Raw genomic sequence first — 20,457 nt, forward strand, 5'->3', positions numbered from 1 at the left:
TGTATAAATTAAAAATTCTTGTGCTGTCTGGAATTTTAGCTTCTACATTAGTAATAAAGTTTGAATGATTTGCCATATGATCTCCTTTCATGCGTGTCAAAGAACTTAAGTTATTTACAACACCTGTTACATTATTTAGATGATAATTAAGTCTTAAATGCATATTAACAGTGTATTTTAATTAAAGGAAGAAAACAGCTGTCACAATTAGCAAATATAATAGGAAGGAAATTACATCTTGTCACTTGTCTTGAAATGCGCTCCAGAATGGCTTAGAAAATACTGTACCTAATGATGGCTGACTAATTCTGTATACTGTGCAAGAAAATCCAGAAGACTTGTATTTCTTTGCTTTTAAAAAATGAAAAAGAGGAAGCCTTTTTGGAATAAATTTCTTATTCCGCAGATATTCAACCTAGGCTTTAAATTTAAGATATTTGATGATACTTTTTTAAAATATCTGAACTCAACCTAGACACTTTATTTCTTACTTCTATATCCTACTTACATATTGCAATCCATTAAATAATGTTAGGTGTCCCAGGACAAAAACAGATACTTTATCTGATTTTGGTCTACTATTTTCTATGTCCATCTTAAAAATAGCTGCTATTTTATTAAGTATTCACTAATTGTCCAGCACCTCACTAAATGCCTTGTATATATTAGCTGTTTTCATACTGACAACAACCCCATAAGTAGCTGGCATTATAATTCCCATTTTACAGATGAGAAAAATGAGATCTTAGAGGATTAAATGACTTACCAGGCCACATAGGCAGTTAAGACAAAGAGCCCAGGAAAGATCTGAACCCAGGAATTTTGGTCCTAGAACCCCTGGGCTCTGCTATCTTTCCAAGTATTGGCACACACATGGATTAAATCCAAAACCAGAAAAGATGCTCATGTACTCACTTCCTGGGCAGGAAGAAGTAGGTAATAATAAATTTCCCTTCTATACCCAGAGTAGAACTGATACTTCTTCATATGCCCTCTCTAAGGAGTATTGGGTGATACAAGACCTCTGACCGGCTGAGACACCAAGTAGCCCAGTAACTGGAAAGAGTAAGCACGAGGCTTGGCCAACAGAAGAATTAGTCCATGGAGACAAAATCATTAGGCATTCAGCAAGTTAGGGGACTCTGCACTTCTTATTTACCCCTTACGGCTCTGTAATTTTGGGGAAGCAAAGCAGCTTTAAGAGCTTTATCAGACTGTTGACATTTTAAAGGAATTATTCTGATCAAATATTACAAATGTGAGATAGTGATTCTTTGTTCAAAAAACATTGAAGGGTCTTCCGGAGCTGCCTCATCCCAGATCATATTTTAACATCCAAAAGAAGAACAAGCACCAAAACTTGGTTAAATCACTCAAAGGAAGTGTGCATACATTTATCAGCCACTAAAAGTGAGAGGAATCATTTCTTTGACATGTTTGACATTTTTATATATCATTCATTCACCCACTATTTCAGAGCATTGAGATTACTTGTGATTCAGGCAATCCACATTTCTCAGTTCAAAATAACCTAATGACCATACTCTTATTTTTAAAATATTAGATTTTAGAATCTCCTGTGGTTTTGCCTATTTCTTGTGAATGAGCAATGGCCATAAAAAAATGCTGAAAAAAAAAAATCAGACAAAATCATATGTGCTTCCAGTGGTTGTATCACCTAAACTTTCCACAAAACAGATGATACTTGTGGGCTCATCTTTCTCTATGATTTCATCTTAGAAGATGACCTTTTTGCCCCTTATACTCATCCGTTGATAGATCATGTAAGTCACTCAAACTGATATAATATGCCAGGAAATCCTGCCAGTCATAGCTGCTTCCCAAAGTTATCAGCTAAGTGGACTCAGAAACTTAAAAGCAAAGTGCTGTCTTCCCTCATATATTATCTATATCTACACAAATAATAATAGGTAACATTTATTGAGGACTTACCATGTGCTAGACACTGTGCTAAGCACTTAACATTGATTATCTCGATTAACCCTCCCAACAATCCTATGAGGTTGCAGTTAATATCACCAGTTTGTATAATGAGGAAACCGAAGGACAGAGAGTTTAAATAGTTTCCCCGTTGTCATGAAGTTAAGAAGTAGAGCTGGATTTGATCCTGGCTGGCTCCATACTTATACCTAAACTACTGTACTTAATCCCTTCCAAAAAGTGTCCAGTTGTAGAGTGCAGTTTTATTTTTTTGTCCCTCCTTATAGTAATATAGTATATAGTAGAGGGAAGACCCTCAATGAGATGGATTAACATAGTGGCTGCAACAGCGGACTCAAAGGTAGCAATGACTGTGATGAAGGTGCAGGACCAGGCACTGTTTCGTCCTCTTGTACGTAGGGTCGCTGTGAGTCAGAACCGACTCGACAGCAGCTAACAACAACATAGTAATGTAGCATAGCAAGGCTGGTGAAAATAGTAAAGAATATAACAAAAGCAGGGTTTACAGTGTGTTGTGCATTCCAGAAGATGCAGACATGAATCGGTTAATGCTTTTGCTTGATCACATGTGTAGGCTCCACCTTCTTCTAAACTGCCAACACACGGAGTTAGCCCTTTACATATTAGGTAGATTTTACACAGTCAAATAACATATTCAGGAAGAAGTTCATGTGGAATGTAATTAGACCTATTTAGTATTTATCAATTACATATTTATCATTTTGATGGAATCAGCATAATTCGTTATTTTCTTAAAAATTAACTTCATTCCTTTTAAAATTTTCATTCCTAGTTAATATCCTACTTCAGGGTTTCTCATTATTTCACTTTATTTTCTTCTCTTGAGCTGTGCTCAGACAGAGATAACCTGTTTGTCGGAATATTAAAATGACCTCCTCTTGTGCCGGGTTTTCAATTTTAGACTTCTGATTTATCTTCAGTTAGAAAGCAGTGATATTGTTTTATAACCTAGAAATAATATTTGTAGAGCCCAGCGCACAAAGCCTCTATACATGCAGTGCTTCACAAAATTCAGGAGCAAAGTGAAGGTGTTTCTTGAGAGATGAAGTGGAGCAAAAGTTTAAATGTGTGATAGTGAGCCTCGGTGTCCTGAGATATCTTCATTTAATGCTTACTCAGGAGTGGCCTCCTATGGTAAATTGAAAACTGAATTAAAAATAAATGCTCGACTGAAGTAACAGACTATAAAACACTAATAGCTAATCATCAGCTATGCTCTCATTTTTTCTAAGTGTCATCTCTCAGTGCTTTTAACACACTGTGGGATGCTGATTGGATGAGCTGCAGTTTTTAACAGTGCTAAATGGAAGACCAAAAAAAAAATCAGAAAAATATACAACAAAACCCTTAATAAAAAAAAAAAATGTAGAATGAGGGTCCTCCACAAAGAGCAGAAACTGCAACATTTTAAAGTTTCTCTTTTGTTCTTTTTCAGCCATCTCTGAAAACACATTTTTCTAATAAGTTACACCCCCTGCTGAATGTACTAATTTTCTTTAACACATTAGATATTTTAACGAAAAATAATTTAAGTAACTATGAACTAATTAGATGTAAAAATAAAATCTTTAGTGCCATCTGCTGGATATTTGCAATAAAGGAAAAAGTATACTCTTATTTTAACTAATAAGAGTGTACTTTTTAGATACAAACTGAAAAATATTTTAACTATAGTAATTTAAAAAAATTACTCAGTAACATCTGGGGTAAATTTATGAATTACTGAAATGTTTAGAGCAATACCTCTCAAGCTATGTGTGTTTAAGTTGTGTACAAACACTATGATCATTTTAAAAACTTATAAATATTAATATGTACATATCTGTGATTCATAAAATTCTAAGTTTAAAAAAGTTTATTGTGTTAAGTATGTATAACAATTTTCCATTTTAAAACATTTTTAAGTGTACAATTAAATGACATCAATTATATTCACCATGTTGTGCAACCATCACTACTTTCTCATCCTGAACAGAAACTCATTAAACAATAACTCCCCATTCCCCCATCCTCCTGGCCCCTGGATGCCGTTAGTTTACTTTCGTCTCTATGCATTTGCCTAATTCTAGATATTTCATATAAATGGTAGAATACAATGTTTTTCTTTTTGTGTCTGACTTATTTTACCCAGCATACTGTGTTCAAGGCTCATCTGTGTCGAAGCATGTATCAGAACTTTATTTCCCTTTATAGCTGAATAATATTCCATTTTACATATATACCTCATTTTATTTATCCATTCATTTGTTGATGGATTGTTTTCACCTCTTAACTATTGTGAATCATGCTAAATGAACATCAGTGTACGAAACAATAAGTTTTAAATAATGATGGATATCAGGTTAAAATATATAACATAAAATTGAAATTTTTGACTAGTCAGTTTTTTTAAAATGTAGAAACATGCCTTTTAAAAACCTAAGAACTAAGAATAAGATATATTTAGCTTATTTCCATGTAACCCAAACCAAATCCTTTGCTGTCAAGTTGATTCCAACTCACAGCGACCCTATAGGTCAGAGTAGCACTGCCCCATACGGTTTCCAAGGAGTGCCTGGTGGATTTGAACTGCCGACCTTTTGGTTAGCAGCCATAGCTCTTAACCACTACGCCACCATGGTTTCCTAGGCAGTGCCAAAATAGCCTTAATTTTGCATTTATGATTAAAATTTAGTTACATGATGAAGGTTATTTTTATGAAATGAGATGAAAGTTGTATAAACAATAAAATGCCTTCATTTTAAAGTTTATCCTAGCTCTGTGGAGTCTCTGCCACACTGTGGTCCCCTGATAATCTGCCCCAGAATCACCTGGATTGACTACTAAAAATGCAGATTCTTGGAATTTACCCCAGACCTACTGAATCAGACGCACTGATGGTTAGTCCAAGAATCTACATTTTAACATGCCCCTTAATAATTTTGATGCATAATAAGATTGAGAACACCAACGAAACACCTCTCACAAAGCAGTAACTTTCCAATCCTTCAGCTATAATCCAAACAAACATTCTGATGATAGGATGGTGTAGCGGAAAACTGGAAGTAGAAGATTATCCAGGCTATCACAAACCGGGTTTATGATCTTATCTAAGTCACTGAAAGCATGAGCCTACATTTTCTCATTTATAAAATGAGCCAATTGTACTTGATGATCTTCACAGTCCCACCTGTATCTGTATTTTCTTTTTTTTAATTTTTCCATTTAACACTGGGTTTTGGAGAACTTCCTCTGAAAATGGAGATCAAATGATGCCAAAGTGATTAACCCCAAGTTATGGCAAAGAAGTAAGAGGCCTTGATTTCAAGCTTGTATACTAGGTTTCTTAAATTTTGGAAATGATTCACAAAGGCTGAAGTAGACAGCAAAGGTGAAATGTAGAACAATCCAGACTCCCTTGAAAAGAGAGCCAACATGCTCATATACAGAACAGCGTATTACATCCCTATAGATCAGTCTTAAGTGAAAAATTAACATGAGTAAATTTAGAATAACAGATTACTGATAAGTAAAACTTTAAATAATACTTGGTAAGGGTACAAGACTGAAAGGAAAATATACTGCTGCAAAAGTGATTTCAATAAATTGCAATCAGTACCTTTTGAGAAATATTATATGCCAAACACCTATAAATAACTTGTATTTAAAATAAGAATATATGTGTAATGTAACATGAAAACTTTGCAAAAATGCAGTTAACATATTTTAACCAAGACTAATTGCTTCTCTTACCAACAAAGAAGATTATTAATTTAGTCAACAATAATAGAAAATTATGTCTTCCTCAATTTTGTGACTAGCACCTAGAAGGTTATGTTTTGTTAAAATAAATCAAGATGTATTTTACTTAATTTCATGATCAAATTACATTAGACTTCAAAAAGAAAAAAAATATATCTGTAATGTGGACAGGTAATCCCCATGTACAGAAGAAAAGGACCATTTTCTGATATTTATAAAAAGTCTTAAAGTAATAAAATAACTGAAACTCAGCATCTTCTTCTGTTTGTTTCTTTGTACCCCCAGAACCTCAAGTAGTGCCTGTTATACAGTTGGAGCTCAATAAACATTTGTTGAAGTATAGTTAAAAGATTCTATTGTACTCAAAACTAGCAAGAAAGTTTGAGGCCATTGTATTATAAGATGTGAGAGAAGAAGTTGTGAGAGATGATAGGTAAGTGAGAACAGAGGAAGCATCACCTTGGACCCCAGGATGAGGAGTTAGACTATCTTGGAAATAATGTTTTAGCAGTCGATTTACATAATCAGTTGAGTTTATTAGAAAGATCATTCAGGCATTATGAAATTGAACTAGAATGAGGGAACCCTTTGGCAGGAAGCCTGGTTAGAAAGCCGATGAAATAATCCAAGCTAAAACTAATGAGAGTCTTGATCACAGGTGTTGGAGATGTGCTATGTATCTAATAACTACAGAAAGAAGTTTTGTTTTTTTTTTGCAGATTGTATGTGTGTCTTGTATATGAATCTGATATTTACCTTAAGTTGCTGTCCTGTTCTTTCAGTCTTTTTTTCTAGATGAAATGGACTGGAAAGAAACATACATATGTGTTGATGTAACTTTTTTAGGGGACTGAGTCTATCAAAAGAAATTTCCTGGTGGAGGCAAAATGCTTCCCACAGTAGTATGAGCTTAATGCAGGAAGAAAAAAGGGGGGTGGGGTGGGAAATCCTACACTCAGATATTGCTCTTCTTGGGCTCAGTGGAAGGAATTTGACATAAATCAGAGGGTTAGGGTTATAGCTGAAATGGAAGACTTACTCCCATGTCTGTTTCGTACTCTTTCTAGGAAGCATCGTGAAGAGACCAGAAACTTAAAACCTAAATTTGCAGACTCTCTTGCAGTTAGAATTTTTAGGGTCCACCCATCATAGAATTGTATTAACAGTAAGACGAATTGAGAGGGAGGGCATGGCAGCATGCCAGGCGTCCATTTTGCTGAGATCTCTCAAGCAGGCTCCCTGTGGCTCTGGTGGTGGCTTCCGGATCAGAGCACCTCAAATGCAGCAGTGGGACTCTAGTGCCAGCCATTTGTACAGTGGCTTTCTACTTCTGCAGCTTCCTGACTGAGGAATTTTGAGGAGCTGGTTTTGTGGTCTTTGTTCTGGGGATCATTCCTGGAGAACAAGCCAATATTCTACTCCTATCACCTTTCCAACATTTTTTTCCTTCCAACAATTTTGCAATGCCAAATTCCAGTATTTATTCTTTATGCCTAAAAGGGAATGATTTTTGTTATTTTCAACTCAACTCTGATATAGAGATCAATATTTCCAAGCATTATTTAAAATTTGTTTTTTTTTAGTCACCACTGAAATGCAGTGAAATTTTACCCCTCCTACGCTGGTGGCGCAGTGGTTAAAACACTTGGCTGCTAACCAAGAGGTCGATAGTTCAAACTCAGCTGGTCTGTAGGAGAAAGATGTGGCAGTCTGCTTCCATAAAGATTTACAGCCTTAGAAACCCTATGGGGCTGTTCTACTCTATCCTATAGAGTCGCTATGAGTCGGAATCTACTCACTGGCAGTGGGTTTTGTTTTTGATTTTCTGATACATAGTGGAAATCAAAGTGAGAGTTGCACTAAAAGGGGACAGTCATTTTTTGGGCTAAGAAACCAGTGTCTAACTGCACAACATCTGTTTTCACTTCAAAGTCAGTTATGTTTGATTATTGGGCTGTCATTCTTTGGAGCATATAAACTAGATCGTTATCTGCTGGTATTCTCAGACTCTGAAAGTTAATTTGATTTTATCTATATTTCTGAGAAGTTTGGGAGCATTCACGTTTTTTAAATCATTATCATAGCATGCTTTCCAATGTCTTTGCTTTAGTACACCTGTCTACACTATCATGTACCATCCTTTGACTATTTCAGGGAATAACCCAAGTTACAAATCATCTAGGAAGACTTTTTTGACCCTGTAAGTCAAAGCAATGTCCTTGATCATTCCACCCAGAATTTTTCCTCACCAGCCGCTCCTTGGAAACCCTATGGGGCAGTTCTACTCTGTCCTATAGGGTTGTTATGAGTTGGAATCGACTTGACGGCATTGGTTTTTGGTTTTTGAGCACTTACTGCTTTTCCTTGTCACTTGGTATATGTTGTCCTACACTGCTAATTTGTTTACAAAAACTTTTAAAGCTGCATATTTCTGGAAGTCAGGAACTGTGCTTTATAGTTAAGGTTGGTGTGAATTTAAGTCCAACAGTAGGGTGCAATGTCAAAGTTTTTAAAAGCAAGTATACATCCTATCAGTCTAGCAAAAAATTTGACTTCAGTCGTTATCAGGGCTCCCTTCTGGACATCCCCAGTCTTTTGGAGGCTCTTAATCGGTCCAACATTGTCAGAAGAACTCTTCTGTCTTTAATCTCCATGTTACTAACTTCATGGGCCCTTGATGGTACCCTCTTCTAAGTGTTCTATGTCAAGGTTGGGAAGGGAAGCATGGGCCATGCTTACTGTTTTCAGTGCCCATGCTCTCCTGCCATTATATACACATCTCAAAATCACCCTGCACTTTGGGGTATTCTGTGCAAGCTACCCTTGTTTCTGACCCTCTCTTCATCTTGAGGAAAGCCCTCGCTTTCCTTCAGGACCTGTCACTTGGGCTTTTGAAACTTCAAAGCAGTAGCTTCCATCCACTTCTCCTCTGGGAAAGTTCTGCTCAGCATGCATAGACTTCACAAAGGAAAGTCAAGAAGAAAGGTGGAACTGTCTTCTTTGAGCTTCTGGCTACTTTAGGGATGGGGGACGGAAAAACAGAAAATACAACTAAGTGAGGTACCGGGCTAATTACAAAGATTTCTCTGCTTTCCACATCTTGCTGTGTGCCTTATTTATAGTAAGTAACAAATACTTATAAACTGATACAGATATCATTAATAGTTGCCTGCTTAAAGTATTTTTGCATTTACAGGATGGAATTTAGTGTTTTAGAAATTTACAGGATGATAATTAGCTTTTTAGGCATTAATCTTTATTTCCTTCAAAATATATACCATTAATCACCCAGGTAACTTGTTTACAGCTGGAATCTTGGAGTTTCTTGAATTGGATGCACATTTATTAAAATAATGTAATAATTATTACATAGTAAAACAATAGGAAAAAAATCACATGCAGGGAAAAAACAAGGTTTCAATATCAATGCTTTTCTTTTGATTAAAAAAAAAACATTGCTGTCGAGTGGATTCCGACTCATAGCAACCCTAGAGGACAGAGTAGAACTGCCCCATAGGGTTTCCAAGGAGTGGCTGGTGGATTCAAACTGCTAATCTTTTGGTTAGCAGTTGAGCTCTTAACAACTGCACCACCAGGGCTCCAATAGCATTGCGTATTTTATAGCCTTCTCCATTCTCCATGTAGATAATTTAAGTCTGAGATTTGTAATTATTCATTTTGTCAAACTTGCTAATCCGTAAGAATACATTGTTGATTCTAAAATTGAAGTGTACAAATAAATTTGAAAGATTTTACATTTGCTGTCCCACATTTACTGTAATACCATATAATAAAATATGTATTTCCATTTATTATTCATAATAGAACATTGTCACATATTTGATATGGATTAAAGCATTAAAATATTGGAGACAAAAAATAAATATGCAGTTTATGGTTGTACTACTAGTATCCTGATTCCGAAGGCATATTTTATTATGAGGATAGCATCTTGACAGTGTAAGATATCAGAGTAATGCAGGGGGAATATGAATTGAGAAAAGGGCATTAAGGTGGATTTTTAAGAGAACAGTTTAGTAGAAGGTTACTGAGTAGGTTGATTTGGAGAATGTGGGAGTAGTGGATAGTCTTCCTTCGATCTTTACCCCCCTCCATCTTTCCTACCTCCTTCCTCCCTCCCTCCGAGCCTCCCTTCCTCACTCCCTGCCTCCTTTTTTTCTTTCTTTCTTTTGTAATATTTACTGGCAAAAAGAAGGAGCACAGTAGGAAATAAATTGTAGGGGTTGACAGGGCCCTGGGTTGAACTTTTTCGGTGCAGAATATGGAAATACTATATGTAAGTAAGAGGCTTCGGGTGGTGCAAAGGATTAAAACACTCAGCTGTTAACCAAAAAGTTGAAGGTTTGAGTTCGCCCAGAGGCACCTCAAAAGAAAGCCCTAAGAATCTACTTCTGAAAAATCAGCCATTGAAAACCCTGCGGAACACAGTTCTACTCTGACACACATGGGGTCACCATGAGTTGTAATCAACTCCATGGCAATTGGTTACTGGTTATAAGTAAGTAAGGGAGCAGTGGTGATTTCAGGTAGAATTCTTGTCTTTAATGCTGGAGACCTGGGTTCAATTCCTAGCCAATGCACTTCATGTGCAGCCACCACCCCTCTGTTAGTGGAGGCTTGCATGTTGCTAGATGCTGAATTAGTTTCAGCAGAGCTTCCAGACTAAGACCGACTAGGAAGAATGAATGGGCTGGTGCTCTACTTCCAAAAATCAGCTAACAAAAACCTTGTAGATCACAACTGTCCAATATGCAACCGATCATGGGGATAGCACAGGACTGGGCAGCATTTTGTTCCATTGTGCATGCCTCCCCCCACCATGAGTCAGGGGCCAACTGGATAGCAACTAACAACAACATACGTAAGTAGAGGAAGAAGCCCATGAGGAAAGAGATTTGAAGTTGTAAGAGAGTTCTGGGCTAGGAAACAGTCTGATCTTTCTTCTCTCATCCTACTCCCTTCTGAGATGTCTAAACCAGTAGTATAAACATTTCAAGAATTTTTGAGGTCTGGAGTTTGGGAAAAGTTTCATATCTGTGTAAAAAATGTATTCTCCTGTTAAGTGCAGTGTTACACACACACACACACACACACACACACACACACACACACACACACACACCTGTTCTTTGAGGCAGTTCTGCTCTGTCCTATAGGGTCAATTAAGGGTCAGTATGAATTGGAATCAACTCGACAGCAGTGGGTTTGGGTTTGTGGTTTTGGTTCATTAGATTAAGCTTGTTAATTGCGTTGTTCAAAATTTTTCTACCATTACTTATTTTTGATCTATTTGATCTGTCAATTATAGAAAGAGTTTAAAATATTCCACTGTAAAGATGGATTTCTGTATTTAACTTAGTAGTTTTATAAATTTTTGCTTTATTTGTTATGTTATTATAGGCAATCAAGTTTAGAATTGTCATATATTCCTGATGAAATTAATATTTTTTAATGGTAGATTACCCTCTTTAACTTATCAAAAAGTAATGTTTTTTGCCTTAAATACTATACCTGCTTTTTGTTGTTGTTGTTGTCTTTCCCTGGAATATCCTTTTTCCATCCTTGTATTTCAAATTTTGTGCACCTACATGTTTTGGGTATATCTCTTCTAAACCTAATTAGTGGACTTTTTAAATCTAGCATGATTATCTTTGCCTTTTATTGTGATTACTGTGTTGAATTGTTTCTACCATCTCATGTTCGTAGTTTCTAATTGCCCTGCTTTGTCCATGTTTATTTATTTCTCTTTTTCAATTCCTTTTTTTTTTTGTCGCTGTGGTAAATATATATACAGACAGTCCCCGACCTACAACGTATTTGATTTACGATGAATTGCACTTACAACGGTCCCTTTTTTGGGTACATCTTATCGTTAGTAATATGTACTGCATACAGTGTTGCGGAACGTAATTTGCTGATGTTATCATTCTCAGATATTAACTCTCAGATGTTCAATTTTATGATTTACTGTTCAAAACACTGCCATATAGATTTAATTTTCTAAACTAAATCAGGGGCTTCAGTCACTTAGAAAACATAGACCCAAATGCTGGTCACCTTGCTAAGGTTGACAGACAGATTCGGGAAGCAGTGAGATGTTACTATGAAATATATGAAGAAAAAAAGCAAAGGACCTTACAGACAACTCTCACTAATTTTCTGACTAGAAATACAATTCCCGGGGATAATCCAAATGATCCAGAACCTTCCACAACTGACACAATACCAACGTCGTCCAACTCTTCTTTATCATCGGAGTAAATTTTTATGATTTGTATATTTTTTGTGTATGTATTTATTATTATATCTGTAAGTTTATATGTAATGTCTCTGTCTTAGTTATCTAGTCCTACTGTAACAGAAATACTGCAAGTGGATGGCTTTAACGAAGAAAAATGTATTCTCTCACAGTCTAGGAGGCTAGAAGTCTGAATTCAGGGCGCCGGCTCCAATGGAAGGCTTTCTATCCCTGTCAGCTATGGAGGAAGGTCCTTGTCATCAATCTTCCCCTGATCTAGGAACTTCTCAGCACAGGGACCTGGAGTCCAAAGGACACGCTATTCTCCTGGCTCGTTTCTTAGTGGTATAAGGTCCCCATGTCTCTCTGCCACTTCTCTCTTTTATATCTCAAGAGATTGACTTAACACACCACCTGATCTTGTAGATTGAGTCCTGCCTCATTAACAAAACTGCCACTAATCTCACCACATTAACGTCATAGACGTAGGATTTACAACACATAGGAAAATCACATCAGGTCACAAAATGGTTGACAGTCACACAACACTGGGAATCATGGCCTAGCCAATTTGACACACATTTTGAGGGGACACAATTCAGTCCATAACAGTTTCCAGACCCCGAAGACAAATGAAGATTGGATTTATAAAGATACTGATAATAAAAGGCAATGATATAGAAAACTAAAATAAAAATGAGGTATTTGACTTACGTCAGAACCAACTTATGACAGAGTCGTCGGAAAACTACCTGTACAACAAAACACTTGCCATTTCAACATTTTGTACTTGTACAGTTCAGTAGCATTTGTTACAGTCATCATGTTGGTCAACCATGACCATTATCCATTTCCAGATTTTTTCTTTGCACCTAACAGATGCTCAGTGCCCCATGAGCAATGAGTTCCTCTTTCCCCTTCCCTGCTGTCCACCCAGGGAACCCTGGTGGAGCTGTGGTTAAGTGCTGGGCTGCTGACCAAAAGGTCGGTGGTTTGAACCCACCAGCAGCTCTGTGCGAGAAAGATGTGGCAGTCAGCCTCTGTAAAGGTTTGTTGTTGTTGTTGTTGTTAGGTGCCATTGAGTCGGTTCTGACTCATAGGGACCCTATGTACAACAAAATGAAACTGCCCAGTCCTGTACCATCCTCACAATCGTTGCTATGCTTGAGCCCATTGTTGTAGCCACTGTGTCAATTCATCTCGTTGAAGGTCTTCCTCTTTTTCACTGACCCTCTACTCTATCAAGCATGATGTCCCTCTTCAGGGACTGGTCCCTCCTAATAACATGTCCGAAGTATGTGAAAAGTACTCTTGTCATCCTCACTTCTAATGAGCATTCTGGCTGCACTTCTTTTAAGACAGATTTGTTCATTCTTCTGGCAGTTCATGGCATATTCAGTATTCTTTGCCAACACCATAATTCAGAGACATTGATTCTTATTCGGTCTTTCTTATTCATTGTCCAGCTTTCGCATGCATATGAAACAATTGAAAACACCATGGCTTTGGTCAGGCACACCTTAGTCCTTAAAGTCCGTAAAGATATACAGCCTTTGAAACCCTATGGGGCAGTTCTGCTCTGTCCTATAGGATCACTATGAGTGAGTATCGACTCAATTGCAATGAGTTTGGTTTGGTTTTACCTGTCCACCCCTGGTAACCACTAATAAACTTTTGCCTCTATACCCCTGCCCATTCTAGATATTTCATATACATGGGATCATACAATATTTGTCCTTTTATGTCTGACTTATTTCACTTAGCATAATGTTTTTAAGGTTCATCCATGTTGTAGCATACATCAGGACTTCATTGTTCTTTATAGCTGAATAACATTCCATTGTATGGATATAAAACGTTCTGTTTGAATCTGTTCACCTGTTGATGGACACTTGTGTTGTTTCCACCTTTTGGCTATTGTGAATAGTGCTCAGTGAACATAAGTGTATAAGTGTCTGTTTGCATTCCTTCTTTCCGTTCTTTTGGATATATACCTAGGGTGGAATTTCTGGATCACAGGATGTTTAGCTTTTTGGGGAACTACCAGACTGTTTTCTACGGTGGCTGTACCATTTGTCAACTCCACCAGGAATGGATGAGGGTTCCAAGATATCATACGATATATTTTAATTCTTTTTGGTAGCTACGTAACTGAGATTTTTATTTTCAGTCACATTTACAAGAGTTAAAACTGAAATTCTTGGTCATAGAACCTCAGCAAATTTCCCAAGGGCAGCTCGCTGCTTCAGAGCTATATAACCTTTCTGAATTGCTGCTTTTATTTCATCTTTGACCTTTTGAGGGTTTTACATACATTAAAAGTTATTCTTTTAAATATTTTATCCAGCGTTTTTGGTGCTTTGTAGATGTAGGGTTTTTCCAGATATTTAGCCCTCTGTATAAACTTGTTTTAAATTTAGTTTTTGTATTTTGTCAAAATGGACTAAGAAAAAAATATATATTTATATATGGGACTTTCCACTCAGCAGCTACATAGTAGATACCACTAAGGAGGTATATGTTTTGGCTATTTTTGCTTGAGCTGTGCATTTCTGATATTATGAACTACCTGGTAGAAGAGAGGAGTCATGCACAGAAATAACGATATATGGTAAAAAAAATATATTAAGTGGCCTAGGAGTGACCAAGTGAAATGCTATGATATTGCAGTAGATTAAAGGTTCACCTTAGTAGTCAGTGTTCTGCACATATATGTTGTACAGATGTTTCCTGAAATAGATGCCATTTCGATTGGGGCCTTTAGGATAGGTAAAAATTCTTTATGTTTGAATTAAAAAAAAAAGTGTTGGTTTTCAAACCATTGTATCTTAGCATAAAGCATATACTAAGTCAGGAGTTGGCAAACTGGTCCATGAGCCAGATCCAGCTATTTTATAAATAAAATTTTATTGGAGCACAACCATGGTCATTCATGTCCATATCGCCTATGGCTGCTTTCACAAGGGCAGAGTTGAGTAGCTGCAACAGAGACTGTGTGTCCCACAAAGTCTAAAATATTTACAATCTGGCCCTTTATCTAAAAGGTTTGCCAATGTCCATATTAAATCATGTTCTTCGTTACAGAATAAGATCATAAGGAAACTAGCTTTTTAGCCTAGCTTTCTCCTTCTCACTTACATTTACTTAAATAGATTCGATTTGGTAATTCCATAATAAAGATTTATTCATGCACTCTCTCTTTGCTTAGAGTTGATTTCTATTTCTTTGATTGGAGTTACTGCTTCCACTCCTAAAAAAAAAATCATTCCCTTTAATAGAAGTTATAAGATTTCCAAAGTAATTTTATGCAGTAACTTTTGTAATAACTGATATCCATGGTTATTTTCTACCAACCTAGAATAATGTATTTAACTATAAAAAATTAGTGTATCAAATAACTCTTTAATAAATTCACCAGATATTCTTGCAATCATGAAATAAGATATTACATATACCCTTCAGCGAAATGAAATTAACTGGTCTTTAAATTGGGAAGAGTTTGAAATCCTAAACTACTTTATGCACTAGTACATGTGCACTTGCTTTAATTGTGGGAATGAAATGTAAAAAGTATCAACTGGCAAAGCAGAAGGAGATTTTAGAATTTTAAAAGTAATCATTAAAGTTCTGCTGGAGAGCTGTTGATGTTAAAAGGGAAATAGAATGAAATCCATCTGCATCAAACACTACCATGCTTGGACCTAACTTATTTGATTTTGTTTCCCGGGAATACTAGTTCCCCAGTTAACTTTGATGGAGAGCATCAAGCAAATTGTTTGAATTAACAACAGCATGTGTTTACCCTGTATCCTAGGGAATACTCAAATCCAGCAAATTAGCTAAGATATACAGATAGATTTAAGCTGTTTCCCAGGAGTTTCTCTTTTGGCAAAATAGCCAATGACTACTGGCTAGGCTTAGGCTAATTCTCTTAGCTCCCATTTATAAAAAGAAGGCATCCTTTCACTGGGGGATTCACTGGATGGCACAGTGTTCTATACAGAACAGCAAACAGCTTCTATCTGTTGCAATTCAAGACTGAGGGATTTGGATGGGGGTTGGGGAGGGGACTTGAACCATATTAAATGTTCACATTCTTATGGGAAATTGATTTGGTTGCCGTCACTAATAGTTATCAATAAAGAGTGGTAGCAACCTTCATACATATAACCTGATAGAGATCAAGAAAAATTAGGATATGTAGAAATCTTAATATTTTCAATATGTGGTTTAGAACATTTAACATGGAAGGACTACTGAGCTCAAATATAATGCATAAGCTAACTTTCTGTATACTGTATAATCAGATACTTGATGCCAAATATATAAGCAGTTTCCAGGAATGGAGGCTAAGGGAAATGTATTGCGGAAGAAAACCTACCTAGCAATATAGTTTAAAACAATATTTTTCAAAGCATGCATCATGCTCAAATAATGGCTCATAAAATAAATATATGGTGACACACTTTTTTGAATTGTATTTGGCATGAAACTTAAAATAGGATAGACTGGTAAGTATTAGAGTACATCATATATAGTTAGACTATATATTTTATGTAACTTTTGTTTCAGTTATATACAGAGGAGTCCAGCTGCAAGGTGTTGAGTTCTCAGGCAAAATATTTTCAAAGCCACCTGTCTAAAAGAACCAGAAGCTGGAGTGGACACCTGCATTCCACTGCTTGGAACAAACAGTGATAATATAGGGTCTACTTATATACGGTCTAGTGCTAGTAAGCAAAGCTGAGACTAGTGGAACACGTGAATACATTTCTTACCTTTGGAGGTAAGATGAGTGGGGAAAATAGCTTTGTAAGTTTGCTTTGATTCAAATAGCTACACTTCCATTCTGTTAGGAAAAACAGTTGTTGGTTTTTTGTTTCGTGTTTTTGTCTTCCGTCATTTACTTAGTTTGCTGTGATGTTTTCTTATGCCCAGGAGATTGCATCAACAATTTGAAAGCTATAAGGAACAAGTGAGAAAAATAGGGGAAGAAGCGCGGCGTTACCAGGGCGAGCACAAAGATGATGCACCGACTTGTGGAATCTGCCATAAAACAAAGTTTGCTGATGGGTGTGGCCACCTCTGCTCCTACTGTCGCACGAAGTTCTGCGCTCGCTGCGGAGGCCGCGTATCTCTGCGATCGAACAACGTGAGTGTTCCAGGAATAACATAAGGGGCGCTGTCAGTGCGAGTAAAATCATTATGCCTCCCAAACATGAAAAGACACGCAAGTTAGCAAGCAGACACATACATAAATATACACATTAATGTGCTCCTTCCCCCCTCCTTTTTTTTTTTTTTTTCGGTAAGGCTTTAGTGGTGGAATAGTGATGAAAATGATTGAAAAAAGTACGTTTTCATTAAATGATTCCTTTTAAAACCAACAGTAGATTACTGATGGGAATAAATTTACTTCATTTTCTGAAGAATGTAGCAAATGTGAATTTAGAATTATGAATTATAATACTTTTGCAAGTTGCCATGACCAATTCTTGCCCAAAAAACAAACAAACAAACAAAACTTTTAGCTTCTGCAACGTTTGTTTTAGAATGAATGACGGTAAAATGCAGGGTAAACTGTATGGCATTAAATTTAATCCTAGATAACATATAAGCAACAATTAACCTTTCTGATGAGTAATTTCATGTTTGATATTATGTTAAAGAAATATATTGTTAAGTGGTAAGCTTATTTCATGGGAATTATGTAGGCATTTAAAGAGTATGTCAAAAGTACACATTTTTGAAATTTCTTTCTTTTTTTTTTTTTTGCACTTCTCATTTTCTTGTCTATGAGATGTATTCTTACCTGAAAAATTACTCCTCTCTTATGCCAGTGCTTTAAACATACGGGAATTTTTGAGGCATTAAGATTTACTATAGTAGGATCCAATATTATCATTTATGAAATATTAGACTGATTTTAACAAATAGCTTAGAATACATTTTAGTGTTATACTCTATTGTATTCCCTGTGGTAAACAGTCAAATTATTTGTAGTTTTCTTTGATATAGGCCTGCAGTACAGGATGGAAGTTAAGATTATCATATACCTGAAGAATTCCCAATGTTTCTTTAAAAAATTTCTCATATTATCTAATCATGTATAAAACATAAATTTATATTTTAAAATTACATGAAAGCTTCAAGCACTCTTGATATTTTCCTAATTGGGAAAATCACAGTTAAAATTAAAACAGACCTCTCAACCAACATTGTATTCCTCTGTGATCTATTTGAGTTCTAAGTAGGGTACTCTAAAATCTTATCCAATGGAATTAAAACGCTGAGTATGATAGATATGTTTTATACTTGAAGGTGAGATACTATTAACTCTGTGGCCTTGGGAAGATAATTGGACTGTCTGAACAACAGTTTCTGTATCTGTGAAACTGGATAGTACCAATTACTTCAGATGGTTATTATGATAATTACCTAAAAATAATTAAAATCTAGGTCTTTAACGATAGGTATAAAGCATATGTTTTCTTTCTTCCTCCTTGTTGTTGCTGTGTGTCGTCAAATCAATTCCGACCCACAACTACTCTATGAGACAGAGTAGAACTGCCTCATAGGGTTTCCTAGGCTGTAATCTTTATGGAGCAGACCTCCAGGTCTTTTCTCCCTCAGAGCTACTGGGTAGGTTCAAACTGCTGACTTTTCGATTAGCAGCCGAGCACTTAATCATTGCACATCAGGACTCCTTTTTTCCTCCTAAATATTACTTATTATAGTTAATCCTTGTGTGCTACTTTAAAGCCTTTTTAGAATGAGCTTGGATATCAAAATAGTGTCTGGCATAAAGCAAGTGCACAAGACCTATTTGTTTAGGTGTTCTAACTCTTCTTTAGTATTCTTAAATGTTCTATGTTGGAATGAATTCTCATGGGTAAGACCTAGGGATGATATTCAAAATATTTAACAACTCATGTGGTAAGGACACTGGCCAATCTGAAAAAGTGCTGGCAGTTAACAGTGGGGTGCAAATCAGCTGAGTGTTAGTGCTGGCTGGGTGCCCATAGTTGTTGGATGTAATTAAGTTCCCATTGTAAATTTGAGGCAAGCCAATAGCAATACAGTTAACTGTTGATTTATTAAAATTATTAGGGTCAAACTCAGGTTTTAAAAAAGGGAGTCTATTTAAAAGAAATGGAGCTAGAGGTACCTACACTTTTTAGAGGACATCCAGGCCTAATATAGTTCATCCATCTTTATGAAGCCCATCCGATTTTGGAAAAAATATTTAAAAGAACAAATAAAAAGAAAGTACAGCTTAAGATACTTAATCTTGGGATTAAAACAAAAAGTTTTATAAAGCTGGTTTTCCCTATACCATTATGAATGTTGAAATGTATATTACAAATAAATATTACTTATGGAATAATTTTTGGCTAAAAGTTAACATTTCTCTTCCCATTTTTATTTGTTACAAATATTTCCCATTCTTAAATTTTTCCAATCCCTCTGCCATTGATTCCAACTCATAGTGAGCATATAGGGCAGAGTAGAATTGCCCCATAGGGTTTCCAAGGCTGTAAATCTTTACGGAAGCAGACTGCCGCATCTTTCTCTCTTGGAGTGCCTGGTAAATTCGAATTGCCAACCTTTTGATTAGCAGCCGAGTACTTAACCACTGCACCACCAGGCCTTCTCAAATTTTTCCAAATTGTGTCTGTAAAATTTTAACAGAAATTTTATAGAAGTATTTATAAAAGTATTTATAAAATTTTATGTTTTTATAAAATATTTATTTTCAGTAATAGGTAGACTACATGTGGTAGTGAATTAACCTTTCTTTCTGAATAATCTTTTAAATGTAGAGTTAAAAAGTTCCAAAAATTTAGAAAACTATCATGACCAACTCTTGCATATAACATATAGCTGGAGCCATATATGTGTATTTACAATGTAGGCTTGAACAATGACTAATTTTTAGGAAGAGTAAACAATTATTTTTCAAAATATCTGTTTTAACACTTTGAAAAAACTCATAATTGTTTTCCTTAAATGTGTTTATTAATATATGCCTTTTTCTCTTCCTTTTCTTCTTTCTTTACTCTGCTTCCTTGGATGCTTTCCCAAAGGAGGACAAAGTGGTTAGAATCCATGCTCTCTTTTTTATCATTTGTTGTAGTGTTGTGAACTTTATTAAGTGAAGTTATTAAGTAACTTTATTAAGTGTTTCACCTTAATCATTGTTAATTACCATATTTCACAATGAAATTATATACTAGGAAGAACTCATTCCCAATTCTTATGAAAAAAATTAAGATGAACATCTAGGAGCATTGCAGAATTTTTATTTATAGATGAAGTCTGGGTAATTTGAGTGCATGAGGACAGTGATATTATAATATAATTTCATTGTTATGAGCTCATTTGTCCTCTTAGCTCTCTGAGTTTTGATGAGTATTCCATCTGCCTTCAGAAACAATAAACTCTAATGGGTTCTACCTTTCTCAGCACTCAGT

At 35.9% G+C, this 20,457-nt stretch overlaps 1 protein-coding gene across 1 annotated transcript in view; it reads left to right on the top strand.

Moving 5' to 3' along the window:
- Window positions 1-20,457, top strand: part of RIMS1 (regulating synaptic membrane exocytosis 1) — a 504,415-nt gene that overhangs the window by 217,487 nt on the left and 266,471 nt on the right. Inside the window, exons 3-4 of the mRNA XM_004381365.1 lie at window positions 16,922-17,135; window positions 20,071-20,082. Coding sequence (XP_004381422.1) covers window positions 16,922-17,135; window positions 20,071-20,082 — 226 coding nt within the window. The remainder of the gene's footprint in view (window positions 1-16,921; window positions 17,136-20,070; window positions 20,083-20,457) is intronic.

This window comes from Trichechus manatus, unplaced genomic scaffold (assembly GCF_000243295.1).
Source record: "Trichechus manatus latirostris isolate Lorelei unplaced genomic scaffold, TriManLat1.0 scaffold00083, whole genome shotgun sequence".
Classification (NCBI taxonomy): domain Eukaryota; kingdom Metazoa; phylum Chordata; class Mammalia; order Sirenia; family Trichechidae; genus Trichechus; species Trichechus manatus.